The following is a 20,000-nucleotide window of genomic DNA, read 5'->3' on the forward strand; positions in this document are numbered from 1 at the left end:
AGACCCTGGACCAGTGGTGCACTTTACATCACATCCTATATCGCTCCCCTCGTTCACATCTGGCTCTGTGTGCTGATGTGGTCTCCAGGTCCCCAGCTCATGGCCGTCTTCCTCCCCATTCTCATCTCCTTCCTGATGGATGAAAACGCCCTCGGCTCCGCCCCTTCCGCATCGCGGGCGCTTCATGAGTCGGCGCTGAAGGACCTCATGCGCCTGGGGCCCCAGTCTCCATCCGTCTTCAGGTAACCGCCGGGGCCGCAGTTCACCTGTCTCAAGGTAACGTCTGGGGCCACAGTCTGTCTTCAGGTAACGTCTGGGGACCCAGTCTGTCGTCAGGTAACGTCTGATGAAGGCCCTAAAGAAGCCTCCTAGAACCCTGGAGAGTAGGTGGAACAAGTTAGAGAGTGAGGCTATGTAGACGGCCATGTAGATGGCCTGTCTAAGGCGGCCATGTTGTGTGTCCTGTCTAAGGCGGCCATGTTGTGTGTCCTGTCTAAGGCGGCCATGTTGTGTGTCCTGTCTAAGGCGGCCATGTTGTGTGTCCTGTCCAAGGCGGCCATGTTGTGTGTCCTGTCTAAGGCGGCCATGTTGCGTGTCCTGTCTAAGGCGGCCATGTTGTGTGTCCTGTCTAAGGCGGCCATGTTGTGTGTCCTGTCCAAGGCGGCCATGTTGTGTGTCCTGTCCAAGGCGGCCATGTTGTGTGTCCTGTCTAAGGCGGCCATGTTGTGTGTCCTGTCCAAGGCGGCCATGTTGTGTGTCCTGTCCAAGGCGGCCATGTTGTGTGTCCTGTCTAAGCAGGCCATGTTGTGTGTCCTGTCTAAGGCGGCCATGTTGTGTGTCGTCCCCAGGTCTCTGATGTCTTCGTCTCCTCAGCTGAAGGCCAGACTGCAGGCGGCCATTCAGGGGAACCAGGAGAGCCTCAACGCTAAGGCTAGCGCTGCCGCTAACAGGACCAGCAAGACCTCTCCCAGTATTACGCTCAAGACCAACTTCCTGTAAGATCTCTCAGACAAGAAGTGCAGAATGTGTAGGTTGGAGGTTCAGACTCTAGACTGTTCCAGTTATTCGAGTTGTGGCTAACACGACTCTCTGTATTAGCAATAACCTTTTACTGTGCGTATGGCGCATAGCTTCAGGTCCTATCACCCTCAGGCCTTGTGGGGACCGCCTCCGGCTCTCATACTCAATCTGCAGGTTTAAAGGTTAGCTACATGTTCATCTGTTGGCGACATGCAGTCTACATGCATGTCCAAGAAACGACCAAGGACCAAGAAACACTAATAATTTATATATTTAGTTTTAGACATCACAGGGAAATATGATGCTAGGTGTAATGTGTCTGTGGGTTTAATGAGGGTATCTCCTTTACAATCCTTCAGCAGTTAATTTAAAATGTATTTTAACATTTGTCTATGCAGTAACTTGGAATCTAAACCCCCAAAAGTGAAATGTATTTGGTTGTCCTGGTTGAAAGTTATTCTGCAATAATTTCTCACTCAGAATAGTCCTGGTTTCTTTTGACTTCAGGTTGGCTAGAATGTGAAAAATGTAGCGATGCTAACAAAGCCACGCTAACGCAGCCACGCTAACGTAGCCATGCTACCATTGCTATGCTAAAGTAGCGATGCTTAGGAAGCCAGACTAGGAGTGTCTCACATTCAGTAAGCAAAGTGAGGAGATAGTAAGGGAGAAGGATTATTCAACAGATTTGATAATGAGGTGATTGTACATTATGAATCCACAATCGGTACCGTATATTGAATGTGTGATTGTTGGCAATCATGTAACCATTTTTTATGAGGAAGCCACGGTCATGAAGGTAATTTAGACTAGAATCATTGGAGAATGTGCTGTAAAAGCTACTTTACGACAGTAAACAACATTAACCAGGGAAAACATCTGTCTCTCCCAGACAAAGCAGATGTTTATCAGACTAGGTGGATGGAGAGTTAGTCGTCTCGGACCGTTCTAAATAACTTCTAACCATTCACAATCTCTAATCTGATTGGATCTGCTGTCTTGTCCCAAGAGATAGGCAGCCAATCCTCTTATGTCCTTCTGCATACTTGTTTCTCTTCTTGCTGATGACCTTGCTAGCAATGCTATGATATTAGCCTTCCAACTGTCAGCAGTAACTGATAACCTCAAACAAATATCACTTGAGTGATATTTGAGAGTGTTCTGTACCTGATTGTGAGGCAATCATATCAAGACTGTGACAATGTAGCATCAAAGATGCCTTAACAAAGGATTTATAACATGTGTGACTAAAACCATGTTATATTATGTAAAACACCATGTCTGATATAATGGAGACCCATGTTCTGTATGTAAAGCCCAATGTTCAACATGAAGGAGACCCATGTTAAATATGTAAAACCCAATGTTTAATATGACAGTCCCGTGTTAAATATGTAAAACACCATGTTTGATATGACTGAGACCAATGATAAATAAGGGATTCTACAGCACTGCCAGTGAAGTAATACAATGAAGTATAATCCCAACACTATTTCGGCAGTCTGCTGTCTGGGCTGTATTATGGACTTATGGAAGGAAGTTGTATTTTTTTTATGTCATTTGATGAATAAAGCCTTGGTTTTGCTCTATGATGTGCCGGGTTCATTTTATTATGACATCAGCAGATGCATTTTATTGTCAAAGGGGATTTTAGGGTGAGGGAAAAGGGGAATATTCTGTACTGCAAGAGGTTTGTAAGGTGGTTTCTCCATTATGAATGTTATTGCATCTAGAATGTACCTTGTTTATTAATATATTTCATCTAGTGCAGCGGCAGCGCCCCCTGTCGTCCGCCGCATGGCTCTGCGGACCCTCGTGATGCAGGAGCCAGCCGAGAAGCTCTCCATTTCACCCCGACTCTGTTACTGCGACGCAGGCTACTTTGACCTTTTAGACACGACAACACGACATGGGAACACCATAACCCCCAACTAAAACCATAGATTTGAAAATAAGTGCCATTTTTTCAACCGGAATTTACTCGTTCGTGTCGTTTCCAGAACGAAAACGGTAAGTGTTTATGTTGCGGTGAGCCGACCTCCCGGTGTTTCTTAGGTGGAGTGGCCGACCGATGTGCTGCGGCCTCCGGGTCTCTTGGAACTCGAGCTCCGTGGTTGTTGTTTTCACGGCTCGGGCCGGAGCTACGAGTCCTTCGGATGGACGCGAGCTCCGCTGTTTAGAACCCAGATAAGGCTCGAGCCCGGCGCTGTGGTTTGATAATGAACCCGTCCGTCTGCTGGGGCAGCTAGCATCAGGGCTAATGGATAACATGGAGCCTGGGCTAGTTGATTACATGGACCCTGGGTTTGTGGGTAACATGGATCCTGGGCCTGTTGATTACATAGACCCTGGGCATGTTGATTACATAGACCCTGGGCTAGTTGATTAAATGGAGCCAGGGCTAGTTCATTACATGGAGCCTGGGCTAACGGGTAAGATGTACCCAGGGCTAGTTGATTACGTAGACCCTAGGCAAGTTGCTTACATGTACCCTGGGCTAGTTGATAACATGGCCCAGGGTAGTTGATTACATGGACCCTGGGCTAGTGGGTAATATGGACCCTTGGCTAGTTGATTACATGGAGCCTGGGCTCGTGGGTAACCTGTAGACCCGGGGCTACTGGGTAAGATGGACCCTGGGATAATGAGTATCATAGACCCTGGGATAATGAGTATCATAGACCCTGGGATAGTGAGTTACATGCCCCCCCCCCCCCCCCCCTGGGATGATGCTCCCTTGGCTACAAGACTTCACAACACCGAGTCACCCCATAACTCTTCAGTCCTTCTTAATCCTGATGTGGATCATATACCCACGGTCACGGCTCTCTGCTTGTCAACACACCGATGCTAACGTTAGCAGCTAACCGTAATTATTGCTATAGTTCTTTCTAAAAATATACAGAAGTAAATGCCAGTGTGGTGGGTTATTCTCTGGGATCATGATTAACAGCCTTGGGCCTGGAAACTGGTCGCCAGGCTAGTGGATGATGTGGCCCCCCCAACCGGCGCCTTCGCTCTAGTAGTTATGAGGGGTCTCAACACGGGCCTGGGGACACGAATGGTCCGGGGACACGGTTCGAGTCGCTGCTCTTTGTGTACAGTTTGAATATCTACCGATGTGTGTCGACCCGGTTGGTACGAGGATATTTAGTCCCGGTGGGGGCAAGTGGTCCGGTCCCAGGGGAGGGGGGTTTGAAAGTCCACTGGGGTAATTTGTGATTAATCTGTTGATAAGAGGATCTGTTTATAGCCGAGCGCTCACGGAACGGGACAGACCGGCCGGGCGGCTTCACGTTAACCCTAATCAACTTAGCCGGCTGTCTGCACGGTGGACCCCATCAGACCGACACTCTGGATGGTGGCCCGGTCGGCTCCTCTGGTGGGGATTTGCTCCATATAGAACTGACGGACTATTAGATGCGGAATACTTTCAGTTCTATATAGAGCCACGTTAGAGTTACAGCCTGGTTTTGGAGTAGATGTCGGTGTGTGTGGAAAGGGAGTGGGTTTGTTTGTATACCGTGGATGATGGCAGGTTGTTTTATTGCAAGAACGTGTCCTCCGCCCTACAGTGTTCTCTTCTCCAGCCTAGGCGATAGATGGTCCTCACCTCCACCCTAGAGAGAGTGTCCTTATCTCCACTCTAGAGAGGTGTCCTTACATCCACCCTAGGCTGCCTGTCCATACATCCACTCTATAGAGAGAGAGAGAGAGAGAGTTTCCTTGCCTCAAGCCTAGAGAGACTTTCCCTTTCCTCTAACCTAGAGAGACTGTCCTTACCTCCACCCTGGAAAGACTCTCGTTGCCTCCACCTTAGAGAGAGACTGTCCTTACCTCCACCCGAGAGACTCGTTGCCTCCACCTTAGAGAGAGACTGCTTACCTCCACCAGAGAGAGACTCTCGTTGCCTACACTTTAGAGAGTCTGTCCTTACCTCCACCCGAGAGAGACTCTCGTCGCCTCCACCTTAGAGAGAGACTGTCCTTACCTCCACCCGAGAGAGACTTTCGTCGTCTCCACCTTAGAGAGAGACTGTCCTTACCTCCACCCGAGAGAGACTCTCGTTGCCTCCTCCTTAGAGAGAGACTGGCCTTACCTCCAACCTAGAGAGACTCTCGTTGCCTCCAGCTTAGAGAGAGACTGGCCTTACCTCCACCCTAGAGAGACTCTTGATGCCTCCACCTTAGAAAGAGACTGTCACAGCATCTCGTCTCGCCCGACCTCAAAGCCATACATCATCGTAGGTCTTTAATGAAGTCGGAACAATACAAAATCAAAAAGGTTCAGCATTCAGTGTGTTTGTGAATGCTTTTAAAGCACGCATGCAAACGTGTGTGAGTGTGTGCACGCATGTGGGTGTTTAGACCTGTGGCTGGTATTGAGTTACTCTGTGCCGTTGAGAAAGGGGAATAATATGAACCCACAAGGGGAATAAGCGACACGGCTGGACCTGCTGCGTTGCATTCTTAAAGGAGAAGGCCATTCTGCTGCCGTGTGTTGTACACTGTGTGAACAAAGCCACCAGGGACATGAGCTGAGCTTTCTCCTGCATGAGATGCCAGAGGAACGACCCGGGAGCGATCCCCCAGAGCGTCCAGATGAGGCAGTCTGTTATGGTGCAGTCTGAAACCTATTCTCACTGGACCAAGTTCAACACTCCTCTCCAGTTATAACCTCCATGCTAACATTTGGGTTGGCTTGCTCTAGCCTCTGATATATCAAGGCCTTGGCCTGCTTAGCGCAGTCAGCCTCTCGTTTGAGATGTTAGCCTCAGATACTTAGTTTATCGGATGACTCGTGGTTAAGAAATAGATTTTGCATAACAATATTATGACATAGCAACCTCTAAAATAAATGTTTTTGAAGTCAGTCAGAAAATAGGTTGAGATGACATGACCACTTGATAATACTTATCTTCAATTATAGAACTACAAGATGTTAAGTTCTAACTCAATTTCAATGTGGATGTTTCATATTATATAGAACTTTATCATAGTGCCGACGGTCCTGCTAGATGTGAGTATGAAGAGAAGCCAGAGTCAACACGGAGCCCTGACGTTCTCCTCAGCAGCCTGTGGAACCAGCCTGGTTCCCGCACGCTTCCCTCAAGTGTGCCGTCTGTCCTCCTGATGTCCTTCTGTCCTCTGTTCCTCTTTCTCCATAGCAGGACAGACGGACTACATGTCCCAGCAGCCCCGGAGACTGTGACTTCTTCCTGTCTGCGACTCCTCCCCTTCATCCCGCGGGTTGGATGAGTCCCAAACAGCAGCAGCCTCGTGAGCAGTGATTGGGTGCTGAGCCGGAGCAGGTAGCCAACGGGGAAACAGGTGAGTGGTCAGGTGACCCCCTAGCAGAACCATGTTGTGTTATGTTATGTTGTGTTGTATGTGATATCATGTTGTGTTATGTTATGTTGTGTTGTGTATGATACCATGTTGTGCTGTATGTGATATCATGCTGTGTTGCGTTGGCAGCAGCCATCATGGCTGACGTGGACCCAGACACGCTGCTGGAGTGGCTGCAGATGGGCCAGGGGGATGAGAGGGACATGCAGCTCATCGCTCTGGAGCAGCTCTGCATGCTGCTGCTCATGTCTGACAACGTGGACCGCTGCTTCGAGACGTAAGTTGGATCGCACTCCGTTCAGCCCCGAGACGACAATGCTGTTGTGGAAATGGGGATGGTGTTGTCGTGGCGATGCTGTCGTCTTGGTGAGGATGTTGTCATGGCGATGATGTCGTCTTGGTGAGGATGTTGTCATGGCGATGATGTCATCTTGGTGAGGATGTTGTGATGGCGTTGTCATGATGAGGATGATGTCATAACGGAGAGGACGTCGTCATGGTGAGAATGTTGTCACGGTGATTTGGTCATGTTGAGGATGTTGTCATGGTGAGGATGTGGTCATGTTGAGGATGTTGTCATGGTGAGGATGTTGTCATGGTGATGATGTGGTCATGGTGATGATGTGGTCATGTTGAGAATGTTGTCATGGTGAGGATGTTGTCATGGTGATGTGGTCGTCATGGCGATGTGGTCATGTTGTCGATGTTGCCACGGTGAGTGTCTCGTCATGGGGCTGGTGTCATCATGGCGATGTGGTCGTCATGTCGACGTTGCCATGGTGACCTGGTGCCTCCTCCCAGGTGTCCCCCTCGCACGTTCCTGCCGGCGCTGTGTAAGATCTTCCTGGACGAGAGCGCCCCGGACAACGTGCTGGAGGTGACGGCGCGCGCCATCACCTACTACCTGGACGTGTCGGCCGAGTGCACCCGCCGCATCGTGGGCGTGGACGGAGCCATCAAGGCCCTCTGCAACCGGCTGGTGGTGGAGCTCAACAACCGCACCAGCAGGGACCTGGCAGAGCAATGTGTCAAGGTACCTCCTCCACCTCCTCCTCCACCACCTCCACCACAACCTCCACAACCTCCTCCTCCTCCTCCTCCTCCTCCTCCTCCTCCTCCTGCTCCTCCTCCTCCTCCACCTCCTCCACAACCTCCTCCCCCTCCTCCACAACCTCCTCCTCCTCCTCCTCCACCACCATCTCCTCCCCCTCCTCCACAACCTCCTCCTCCTCCTCCTCCTCCTCCACCACCATCTCCTCCCCCTCCTCCACAACCTCCTCCTCCTCCTCCTCCACCTCCACCTCCACCTCCTCCACCACCACCAGTCCCTCCCCCCCAACCTGTCCATGGTTCCTCATGGGAGATCTCCTAACAGAACCAATGTCGCTCTACTGAAACCCATTTCTTAACAACGCACTACATGTCTCAACATGTCTTAGAACACGCTCAGAATGCTCTCACGCACCCAACAACCTGGGAACACGTCTTTAGCCTCCTCGAAGATCAGCGTTAATCAATACACGTCTCCCCTAACATGTGGACCTGTGTGTCACCAATACACATCTACTATAACATGTGGACCCGTCTCACCAATACACATCTACTATAACATGTGGACCCGTCTCACCAATACACATCTACTATAACATGTGGACCCGTCTCACCAATACACATCTACTATAACATGTGGACCCGTCTCACCAATACACATCTACTATAACATGTGGACCCGTCTCACCAATACACATCTACTATAACATGTGGACCCGTCTCACCGATACACATCTACTATAACATGTGGACCCGTCTCACGATACACATCTACTATAACATGTGGACCCGTCTCACCAATACACATCTACTATAACATGTGGACCCGTCTCACCGATACACATCTACTATAACATGTGGACCCGTCTCACCAATACACATCTACTATAACATGTGGACCCGTCTCACCAATACACATCTACTATAACATGTGGACCCGTCTCACCAATACACATCTCCCCTAACATGTGGACCCGTCTCACCAATACACATCCTCCTAACATGTGGACCCGTCTCACCGATACCCGTCCGCCCTAACACGTGGTGCTTCCCCAGGTGCTGGAGCTGATCTGCACCCGGGAGTCGGGCGCGGTGTTCGAGGCCGGCGGGCTGAACTGCGTCCTGACCTTCATCCGGGACAGCGGCCACCTCGTCCACAAGGACACGCTCCACTCCGCCATGGCCGTGGTGTCCCGCCTCTGCAGCAAGATGGAGCCCCAGGACTCGTCCCTGGAGACGTGCGTGGAGTCGCTGTCCAGCCTCCTCAAGCACCAGGACCACCAGGTACCACGGCCTGGGGGGGGCACAGCCTGGGGGGGGGGACACCCATGTAACTAAAGATGTATCATATGGGGTTAGACGTGTCACATGGGGTTAGATGTTACAGGTTTTAGAGACGCGTCACGTGGGGTTAGATGTTACAGGTTTTAGAGACGTGTCACGGGGGGTTAGATGTTACAGGTTTTAGAGACGTGCCACTTGGGGTTAGATGTTACAGGTTTTAGAGACGTGCCACTTGGGGTTAGATGTTACAGGTTTTAGAGACGTGTCACATGGGGTTAGATGTTACAGGTTTTAGAGACGTGTCACGTGGGGTTAGATGTTACAGGTTTTAGAGACGTGTCACGTGGGGTTAGATGTTACAGGTTTTAGAGACGTGTCACGTGGGGTTAGATGTTACAGGTTTTAGAGACGTGCTACTTGGGGTTAGATGTTGCAGGTTTTAGAGACCTGTCACGTGGGGTTAGATGTTACAGGTTTTAGAGACCTGTCACGTGGGGTTAGATGTTACAGGTTTTAGAGACGTGCCACTTGGGGTTAGATGTTACAGGTTTTAGAGACGTGCCACTTGGGGTTAGATGTTACAGGTTTTAGAGACGTGCCACTTGGGGTTAGATGTTACAGGTTTTAGAGACGTGCCACTTGGGGTTAGATGTTACAGGTTTTAGAGACGTGTCACATGGGGTTAGATGTTACAGGTTTTAGAGACGTGTCACGTGGGGTTAGATGTTACAGGTTTTAGAGACGTGTCACGTGGGGTTAGATGTTACAGGTTTTAGAGACGTGCTACTTGGGGTTAGATGTTGCAGGTTTTAGAGACCTGTCACGTGGGGTTAAATGTTACAGGTTTCAGAGGTTGCTGGTTTTAGAAGTGGAACATGGGGTTAGACGCGTCACGTGGGGTTAGATGTTTTAGCCGGGCCCTTGTTGATGACACCTCATAGGGGTTGTATAGCCTGGCTCCGCCCGCCTGCATGCAAACCGCTCAATTTTCATTTCCCTTCAGTACTGCGTCTGGGTTTGCGGTACATTCGCAGGTTTTCTCCGGCCAAATTTTGCCGGTCCAATCAGCGAATCAGCGAGAGAGTGGCTGAGAGCAACGACGTTGAGGTTGTGCGCTAGTTTGAGTTGTAGTCAAACGTTAGAGATTGATTGTGGCAGATCCAGAGTGGCACCGGGCAGATCCAATCGTTTTAAACTCCAACAGACACCCGCCTTCAAATGAGTTAACGTTTGTCAACGGAGAGAGGCCAGACTCTCTGTGCAAATGAAATGAAGTACGAGAGTCAGGTAGGACCAGGCTAGGGTTGGATGCGTAGAGGCGTTTTGTTATAACCTGTCCGATCAGCCAATCACAACACTGCACTCCCCCTCCCGGGGTCCGACCAGCCAATCACAACACTGCACCCCTCCAGGTGTCCGATCAGCCAATCACAACACTGCACCCCTCCCGGGGTCAGATCAGCCAATCATAACACTGCACCAGTCCAGGTGTCCGATCAGCCAATCACAACACTGCACCCCTCCAGGTGTCCGATCAGCCAATCACAACACTGCACTCCACCTCCCGGGGTCCGATCAGCCAATCATAACACTGCACCCCCCCCCCCCCCCCCCCCCTCTAGGTGTCGGATGGCGCCCTCCGCTGCTTCGCCTCATTGGCCGACCGCTTCACCCGCCGCGGAGTAGACCCCGCCCCCTTGGCCAAGCACGGGCTGACGGAGGAGCTGCTGTCCCGCATGGCCGCCGCGGGGGGCGTGGCCACTGGCCCCGCCTCCTCCTGTAAGCCAGGCCGCACCTCCACGGGCGGGGCCCCCCCCGGCCCAGACGCCAAGCTCAGCAACCAGGTGTCCACCATCGTCAGCCTGCTGTCCACGCTGTGCCGCGGCAGCCCGCTCGTCACCCACGTAAGAGACCCCCGCACTGGGAGGGGGAGGGGGAGGGGGTCCAGGACCTCTATAGGAGGAGGTCCAGGTCTATAGGAGGAGGTCCAGGTCTATAGGAGGAGGTCCAGGTCTATAGGAGGAGGTCCAGGTCTATAGGAGGGGGTCCAGGTCTATAGGAGGAGGTCCAGGTCTATAGGAGGAGGTCCAGGTCTATAGGAGGAGGTCCAGGTCTATAGGAGGAGCTCCAGGGTCCTCACCATGCCCTCTCTGTTCCAGGACCTGCTGCGGTCGGCGCTGCCCGACTCCATGCAGGCGGCCCTGGGGGGGGACGAGCGGTGCGTGCTGGACACCATGCGGCTGGTGGACCTGCTGCTGGTGCTGCTGTTCGAGGGCCGCAAGGCGCTGCCCAAGTCCACGGCCGGCTCCACGGGCCGCATCCCCGGGCTGCGGCGCCTGGACAGCTCCGGAGAGCGCTCCCACCGCCAGCTCATAGACTGCATCCGCAGCAAGGACACGGACGCCCTGATAGACGCCATCGACACCGGAGGTAGGCTAGGACACAGGAGGTAGGCTAGGACACAGGAGGTAGGCTCGGATACAGGAGGTAGGCCAGGATACAGGAGGTAGGCCAGGATACAGGGGGTAGGCTAGGATACAGGAGGTAGGCTAGGACACAGGAGGTAGGCTAGGACACAGGAGGTAGGCTAGGACACAGGAGGTAGGCTCGGATACAGGAGGTAGGCCAGGATACAGGAGGTAGGCTAGGATACAGGGGGTAGGCTAGGATACAGGAGGTAGGCCAGGATACAGGAGGAAGGCTAGGATACAGGAGGTAGGCTAGGATACAGGAGGTAGGCTAGGATACAGGGGGTAGGCTAGGATACAGGGGGTAGGCTAGGATACAGGAGGTAGGCTAGGATACAGGAGGTAGGCTAGGATACAGGAGGTAGGCTAGGATACAGGAGGTAGGCCCAGGATACAGGAGGTAGGCCCGGATACAGGAGGTAGGCCCGGATACAGGAGGTAGGCTCAGATATAGGAGGGAGGCTCAGATATAGGAGGGAGGCTCAGATATAGGAGGGAGGCTGAGATATAGGAGGGAGGCTGAGATATAGGAGGCAGGCTGAGATATAGGAGGCAGGCTGAGATATAGGAGGCAGGCTGAGATATAGGAGGAAGGACTTTCTAGATATAGGAGGAAGGACTTCCTAGATATAGAAGGTAGGCTCAGATATAGGAGGCAGGCCCAGATATAGAGGGCAGGCTGAGATATAGGAGGCAGGCTCATATATAGGAGGCAGGCTCATATATAGGAGGTAGGCTCATATATAGGAGGTAGGCTCAGATATAGGAGGGAGGCTCAGATATAGGAGGGAGGCTCAGATATAGGAGGGAGGCTCAGATATTGGAGGTAGGACTAGATATAGGAGGTAGGCTCGGATATAGGAGGTGGGCTCAGATATAGGAGGTAGAACTGATAACATAGGTTTGTGGTATTTTATGGTGTAACATTGTGTGCAGCGTTGATAGTTAACATGGGGCTGTAGTATGTTATGGTGCAACATTGTTTGCAGTGTTGATTGTGAGTGTCTCTGTTGCAGCGTTTGAGGTGAACTTCATGGACGACGTTGGACAAACTCTGCTGAACTGGGCTTCAGCGTTTGGAACACAAGAGATGGTAACACACTGCACACGACTTCACATCGCACACTTAACACTTCACACCGCACACTTCAGTAGTATCGGTAGACAGTAGTATACTATGGGTGTTGGGTGGGTGTATATCATGATGATGATGATGATATGTCTGTCAGGTTGAGTTCCTGTGTGAGCGAGGAGCAGACGTCAACAGGGGTCAAAGGTCCTCCTCACTTCACTATGCTGCTTGCTTCGGACGCCCCCAAGTCGCCAAGGTACTGTCTGTCTGTCTGTCTGTCTGTCTGTCTGTCTGTCTGTCTGTCTGGTGTTCAATGGCTTGTTTCATACAGTGTGTATTAGGTATTATAGACCCTGCTACGCTACAGGGCTAAGCCACTGTGTATTCTGTATGCTATGTAGAACATGCTACGCTACAGGGCTAAGCCACTGTGTATTCTGTATGCTATGTAGAACATGCTACGCTACAGGGCGAAGCCACTGTGTATTCTGTATGCTATGTAGAACATGCTACGCTACAGGGCTAAGCCACTGTGTATTCTGTATGCTATGTAGAACATGCTACGCTACAGGGCTAAGCCACTGTGTATTCTGTATGCTATGTAGAACATGCTACGCTACAGGGCTAAGCCACTGTGTATTCTGTATGCTATGTAGAACATGCTACGCTACAGGGCTAAGCCACTGTGTATTATGTATGCTATGTAGAACATGCTACGCTACAGGGCTAAGCCACTGTGTATCATGTATGCTATGTAGAACATGCTACGCTACAGGGCTAAGCCACTGTGTATTCTGTATGCTATGTAGAACATGCTACGCTACAGGGCTAAGCCACTGTGTGTTCTGTATGCTATGTAGAACATGCTACGCTACAGGGCTAAGCCACTGTGTGTTCTGTATGCTATGTAGAACATGCTACGCTACAGGGCTAAGCCACTGTGTGTTCTGTATGCTATGTAGAACATGCTACGCTACAGGGCTAAGCCACTGTGTGTTATGTATGCTATGTAGAACATGCTACGCTACAGGGCTAAGCCACTGTGTATTCTGTATGCTATGTAGAACATGCTACGCTACAGGGCTAAGCCACTGTGTATTATGTATTACAGACTCTGCTTCGCCACGGTGCTAACCCGGACCTGAGGGATGAAGACGGGAAGACTCCGCTAGACAAGGCCAGAGAGAGAGGACACAGTGAGGTGGTGGCCATCCTGCAGTCCCCCGGTTAGTGGATTAGACAGTATATTAGATATCTCTTGTTATACTATATTAAGTTTGTGCTAGTATTAATGAGTATTCCTACAGTACTGTACTATTAATGAGTACTCCCACAGGGGACTGGATGTGTACTAGTATTAATGAGTATTCCTACAGTACTGCAGTATTAATGAGTATTCCTCCAGTACTGCAGTATTAATGAGTACTCCCACAGGGGACTGGATGTGTACTAGTATTAATGAGTATTCCTAGAGTACTGCAGTATTAATGAGTACTCCCACAGGGGACTGGATGTGTACTAGTATTAATGAGTATTCCTACAGTACTGCAGTATTAATGAGTATTCCTCCAGTACTGCAGTATTAATGAGTACTCCCACAGGGGACTGGATGTGTACTAGTATTAATGAGTATTCCTAGAGTACTGCAGTATTAATGAGTACTCCCACAGGGGACTGGATGTGTACTAGTATTAATGAGTATTCCTACAGTACTGCAGTATTAATGAGTATTCCTCCAGTACTGCAGTATTAATGAGTACTCCCACAGGGGACTGGATGTGTACTAGTATTAATGAGTATTCCTAGAGTACTGCAGTATTAATGAGTACTCCCACAGGGGACTGGATGTGTACTAGTATTAATGAGTATTCCTACAGTACTGCAGTATTAATGAGTATTCCTCCAGTACTGCAGTATTAATGAGTACTCCCACAGGGGACTGGATGTGTACTAGTATTAATGAGTATTCCTAGAGTACTGCAGTATTAATGAGTACTCCCACAGGGGACTGGATGTGTACTAGTATTAATGAGTATTCCTACAGTACTGCAGTATTAATGAGTATTCCTCCAGTACTGCAGTATTAATGAGTACTCCCACAGGGGACTGGCTGTGTACTAGTATTAATGAGTATTCCTCCAGTACTGTAGTATTAATGAGTACTCCCACAGGGGACTGGATGTGTCCTAGTATTAATGAGTATTCCTACAGTACTGCAGTATTAATGAGTACTCCCACAGGGGACTGGCTGTGTACTAGTATTAATGAGTATTCCTCCAGTACTGCAGTATTAATGAGTACTCCCACAGGCGACTGGATGTGTCCGGTGAACAAGAGCGAGGAGAAGAAGAAGCGGGAGCAGAACAAGGAGGAGGAGGAGAGCGTGGAGCCCAGGGGGGACCCCGAGATGGCTCCTCTCTACCTCAAGAGGCTGCTGCCCGTGTTCGCCACCACCTTCCAGCAGACCATGCTGCCCTCCATACGGTGTGTGTGTGTGTGTGTGTGTGTGTGCGTTGCTTTACTTGTATGTGTGTGTGTGTGTAGGCTGCTTTACTTGTGTGTGTGTGTTGCTTTACCTGTGTTTGTGTGTGTGTGTGTGTGTGTGTGTGTTGCTTTATTTGTATGCGTGTGTGTGTGTGTTGCTGTATGTGTGTGTTTGTATGTGTGTGTTGCTTTACCTGTGTTTGTGTGTGTGTGTGTGTGTGTTTTATTTGTATGCATGTGTGTGTTTGTGTTGCTGTATGTGCGTGTGTGTATGTGTGTGTTGCTTTACTTGTGTGTGTTGATTTACCTGTGTTTGTGTGTGTGTGTGTGTGTGTGTGTTGCTTTACTTGTATGCATGTGTGTGTGTGTGTGTGTGTGTGTGTTGCTGTACTGGTACATATGGATTGATGTGTGTAGCTGTATATGGAACAGTCTGCTATGTTGATAGTGTGTGTGTGTGTGTACTGTATGTGTGTATAATACTGTGTGTATGTTGATAGTGTGTGTGTGTACTGTATGTGTGTATAATACTGTGTGTATGTTGATAGTGTGTGTGTACTGTATGTGTGTATAATACTGTGAGTACGTTGATAGTGTGTGTGTGTACTGTATGTGTGTATAATACTGTGTGTATGTTGATAGTGTGTGTGTACTGTATGTGTGTATAATACTGTGTGTATGTTGATAGTGTGTGTGTACTGTATGTGTGTATAATACTGTGTGTATGTTGATAGTGTGTGTGTACTGTATGTGTGTATAATACTGTGAGTACGTTGATAGTGTGTGTACTGTATGTGTGTATAATACTGTGTGTATGTTGATAGTGTGTGTGTACTGTATGTGTGTATAATACTGTGTGTACGTTGATAGTGTGTGTGTACTGTATGTGTGTATAATACTGTGTGTACGTTGATAGTGTGTGTGTGTACTGTATGTGTGTATAATACTGTGTGTACGTTGATAGTGTGTGTGTACTGCATGTGTGTATAATACTGTGTGTATGTTGATAGTGTGTGTGTACTGTATGTGTGTATAATACTGTGTGTACGTTGATAGTGTGTACTGTATGTGTGTATAATACTGTGAGTACGTTGTGTGGGCGCAGGAAGGCGAGTCTGGCCCTGATCAGGAAGATGGTTCACTACAGCAGTGAGCTGCTCCTGAAGGAGGACGGCGTCCGCACGCTGTACATCCACAACCTGCCCACCGTGTTAGTGGAGATCACTGCTACTGTTCTGGACCAGGAGGTACACACTGCTACACACTGTACTACACACTGCTACACACTGTACTACACACTGCCACACACTGTACTACACACTGCACTACATTTACCAAACACCATAATCCTGGACTATGATGATACTATGCTTACCTTATACTATGCTAACATAGTACTATACACCTGTACTTAATACGACTCTGATGATACTATCCTAACATAATACTATGGACCTGTGCATGATACTACTGTGATGATACTATCCTAACATCATGCGTTAATAATATAAAACTATACACTTGTTCATGATACTACTATGATGATACTCCTAACCCAATGCGTTACTAATATAACACTACACCTGTATTTGATACTATAATGATACTACCTTAATGTAATACTATACACCTCTACTTGATACTACTATGTTACTATAATACGTTACTAATATAATACTACACACACCTGTACTTAATACTACTATGATGATACTATCCTAACATTATACGTTACTAATATAATACTACACCTCTACTTGATACTACTATGATGCTGATACTATAATACGTTACAAATATAATACTACAGCTGTTGTTGATACTACTATGATGCTGATACTAATATGTTACTAATATAATACGACACCTGTTGTTGATACTACTATGATGATACTATAAAACTACGGCTGTTGTTGATACTACTATGATGATACTATAATACTACGGCTGTTGTTGATACTACTATGATGATACTATAATACTACGGCTGTTGTTGATACTGCTATGATGATACTATAATACTACGGCTGTTGTTGATACTACTATGCTGATGCCCCCCCCCCCCTACAGGAGGACGACGACGGCCATCTGCTGGCGCTCCAGATCATCCGGGACCTGGTGGATAAGGGGGGCGACGTGTTCCTGGACCAGCTGGCCCGGCTGGGGGTCATCAACAAGGTGTCCACGCTGGCCGGGCCGTCCTCGGACGACGAGACGGAGGACGAGGCCAAACCCGAGAAGGTACAAAAAGGGGGTCCGCGAGCCGTGCACATGGAGTAGACGCGGAGAAGACACGGAGTAGAGGAGCATGGGGAGGAGCTAGTGCAGGAGGAGGAGCTAGTGGTGGAGCAGGAGGAGGAGGTAGTGCAGGAGGAGGAGCTAGTGGTGGAGCAGGAGGAGGAGCTAGTGGAGGAGAAGGGGGAGGAGCTAGTGCAGGAGGAGGAGCTAGTGGTGGAGCAGAAGGAGGAGCTAGTGGAGGAGCAGGAGGAGAGGAGGAGCTAGTGGTGGAGCAGGGGGAGGAGCTAGTGGTGGAGCAGGAGGAGGAGCTAGTGGAGGAGCAGGAGGAGGAGCTAGTGGAGGAGCAGGGGGAGGAGCTAGTGGTGGAGCAGGGGGAGGAGGAGCTAGTGGAGGAGCAGGAGGAGGAGCTAGTGGAGGAGCAGGAGGAGGAGCTAGTGGAGGAGCAGGAGGAGGAGCTAGTGGTGGAGCAGGAGAAGGAGGAGGAGGAGGAGCCTTGTGATGACATCAGGCTCATGTCTCCCCCACCAGGAGGAGGAGGTGCAGGAGGAGGCCAGGGAGATCGTCCAGGGGAAGCCGTACCACTGGAGGGACTGGTCCATCATCCGGGGGCGGGACTGCCTCTACATCTGGTCAGACGCCGCGGCGCTGGAGCTGTCCAACGGGTCCAACGGCTGGTTCCGCTTCATCCTGGACGGCAAGCTGGCCACCATGTACTCCAGTGGCAGCCCTGAGGGCGGCTCGGACAGCTCTGGTACAGACACACACACATATGGAACGGTCTCTCTGTGTCTCTCACTGTATCTGTGGGTCTGACTGTCTCTCTGTGGGTCTGACTGTCTCTCTGTGGGTCTGACTGTCGCTCTGTGGGTCTGACTGTCTCTCTGTGGGTCTGACTGTCTCTCTGTGGGTCTGAATGTCTCTCTGTGGGTCTGACTGTCTCTCTGTGGGTCTGACTGTTTCTCTGTGGGTCTGACTGTCTCTGTGTCTGTCTGTGTCTGACTGTCTCTCTGTGACTGACTGTCACTGTATCTGTCTGACTGTCTCTCTGTGGGTCTGACTGTCTCTCTGTGGGTCTGACTGTCTCTCTGTGTCTGACTGTCTCTGTGGGTCTGACTGTGTCTCTTTGGGTCCGTGTCTGACTGTGTCTCTGTGTCTGACTGTCTCTCTGTGGGTCTGACTGTCTCTCTGTGTCTGACTGTCTCTCTGTGTCTGACTGTCTCTCTGTGTCTGACTGTCTCTCTGTGTCTGACTGTCTCTGTGGGTCTGACCGTCTCTGTGGGTCTGACCGTCTCTGTGGGTCTGACCGTCTCTGTGTTTCTGACTGTCTCTGTGTCTGCCTGTCTCTGTGTCTGACTGTGTCTCTGTGTCTGCCTGTCTCTCTGTGGGTCTGACTGTCTGACTGTGTCTGACTGTCTCTCTGTGTCTGACTGTGTCTCTGTGTCTGACTGTCTCGCTGTGGGTCTGACTGTCTCTCTGTGTCTGACTGTGTCTCTGTGTCTGACTGTCTCTCTGTGGGTCTGACTGTCTCTCTGTCCCTCTGGGTCTGACTGTCTCTCTGTGGGTCTGACTGTCTCTCTGTGGGTCTGACTGTCTCTCTGTGGGTCTGACTGTCTCTCTGTGTCTGACTGTCTCTCTGTGTGTCTGACATGTCTCTCTGTGTGTCTGACTGTCTCTCTTGTGGGTCTGACTGTCTCTCTGTGGGTCTGATTGTCTCTCTGTGTCTGACTGTGTCTCTGTATCTGACTGTGTCTCTGTGGGTCTGACTGTCTCTCTGTGGGTCAGACTGTGTCTGACTGTCTCTCTGTGTGTCTGACTGTCTCTCTGTGTGTCTGACTGTGTCTCTGTATCTGACTGTCTCTCTGTGTGTCTGACTGTCTCTCTGTGGGTCTGACTGTCTCTCTCTGTGTCTGACTGTGTCTCTCTGTGTCTGCCGGTCTCTCTGTCTCTCTGCAGAGTCCCGCAGTGAGTTCCTGGAGAAGCTGCAGAGGGCCCGCAGCCAGGTGAAGCCCTCCACCTCCAGCCAGCCCATCCTGTCCTGCGTGGCCCCCAGCAAGCTGACGGTGGGCAACTGGTCCCTGACGTGTCTGAAGGACGGCGAGATGGCCATCCACAACTCAGACGGCCAGCAGGCAACCATCCTCAGGGAGGACCTGCCCGGCTTCATCTTCGAGTCCAACCGAGGCACCAAGCACTCCTTCACCGCCGAGACCTCCCTGGGTGAGACGGCTGCTGCTACTGGCTGGCTGCTTCTACTGGCAGTCTGGTTCTACTGGCTGGCTGCTGCTACTGGCTGTCTGGTTCTACTGGCTGGCTGCTTCGACTGGCAATCTTGTTCTACTGGCTGGCTGGCTGGCTGGCTGGCTGTGTGTGTGTGTGTGTGTGTGTGTGTGTGTGTGTGTGTGTGTGTGTGTGTGTGTGTGTGTGTGTGTGTGTGTGTGTGTGTGTGTGTGTGTGTGTGTGTGTGTGTGTGTGTGTGTGTGTGTGTGACTGTGTGTGTGTGACTGTGTGTGTGTGACTGTGTGTATAACTGCGTGTGTGTGTAGTACTGTTTGTGTGTATGTGCATAACTCGGCGTGCGTTTGTGTGTGTGTGTGTGTGTGTTTAACTGTGTGTGTGTGTGCATGTGTATGACTTTGTGTGTGTGTGTAATGTATGTATGTGTCTAAATATGTGTGTCTAACTTTGTGTGCGTCAGGCTCAGAGTTCGTGACGGGCTGGAGCGGGAAGCGCGGCAGGAAGCTGCGCTCCAAGCTGGAGAAGACCAAGCAGAAGGTGCGCTGCGCGGCCCGTGAGCTGTACGACGACCACTTCAAGGCGGTGGAGAGCATGCCGCGGGGCGTGGTGGTCACGCTCAGGAACATCGCCACCCAGCTGGAGTCGGCCTGGGAGCTGCACACACACACACAGGTGGGCGCGCGCACACACACACAGGTGGACACACACACACACACACACGGGCACACACACGGGCACACACACGGGCACACACACACACAGGTGGGCGCGCGCACACACACACACACACACACACACACA

At 50.4% G+C, this 20,000-nt stretch overlaps 2 protein-coding genes across 3 annotated transcripts in view; both read left to right on the forward strand.

The window, feature by feature from the left end:
- Positions 1 to 2,609, forward strand: part of heatr5a (HEAT repeat containing 5a) — a 29,105-nt gene extending 26,496 nt beyond the window's left edge. For both annotated transcript variants that reach the window (XM_060051301.1, XM_060051302.1), the window contains exons 41-42: positions 89 to 242; positions 849 to 2,609. In XM_060051301.1, the coding sequence (XP_059907284.1) occupies positions 89 to 242; positions 849 to 999 (305 nt within the window). In that variant the 3' untranslated portion in view covers positions 1,000 to 2,609. The remainder of the gene's footprint in view (positions 1 to 88; positions 243 to 848) is intronic.
- A 207-nt stretch (positions 2,610 to 2,816) lies between these two features.
- Positions 2,817 to 20,000, forward strand: part of hectd1 (HECT domain containing 1) — a 42,008-nt gene continuing 24,824 nt past the window's right edge. The window contains 16 exon segments of the mRNA XM_060051297.1: positions 2,817 to 3,030; positions 6,188 to 6,350; positions 6,498 to 6,645; positions 7,170 to 7,401; positions 8,475 to 8,702; positions 10,325 to 10,606; positions 10,862 to 11,132; positions 12,187 to 12,263; positions 12,400 to 12,498; positions 13,354 to 13,468; positions 14,552 to 14,726; positions 15,832 to 15,973; positions 16,797 to 16,967; positions 17,493 to 17,715; positions 18,918 to 19,181; positions 19,660 to 19,871. Coding sequence (XP_059907280.1) covers positions 6,506 to 6,645; positions 7,170 to 7,401; positions 8,475 to 8,702; positions 10,325 to 10,606; positions 10,862 to 11,132; positions 12,187 to 12,263; positions 12,400 to 12,498; positions 13,354 to 13,468; positions 14,552 to 14,726; positions 15,832 to 15,973; positions 16,797 to 16,967; positions 17,493 to 17,715; positions 18,918 to 19,181; positions 19,660 to 19,871 — 2,631 coding nt within the window. The 5' untranslated portion in view covers positions 2,817 to 3,030; positions 6,188 to 6,350; positions 6,498 to 6,505.

Source organism: Gadus macrocephalus, chromosome 5, assembly GCF_031168955.1.
Source record: "Gadus macrocephalus chromosome 5, ASM3116895v1".
Lineage (NCBI taxonomy): Eukaryota > Metazoa > Chordata > Actinopteri > Gadiformes > Gadidae > Gadus > Gadus macrocephalus.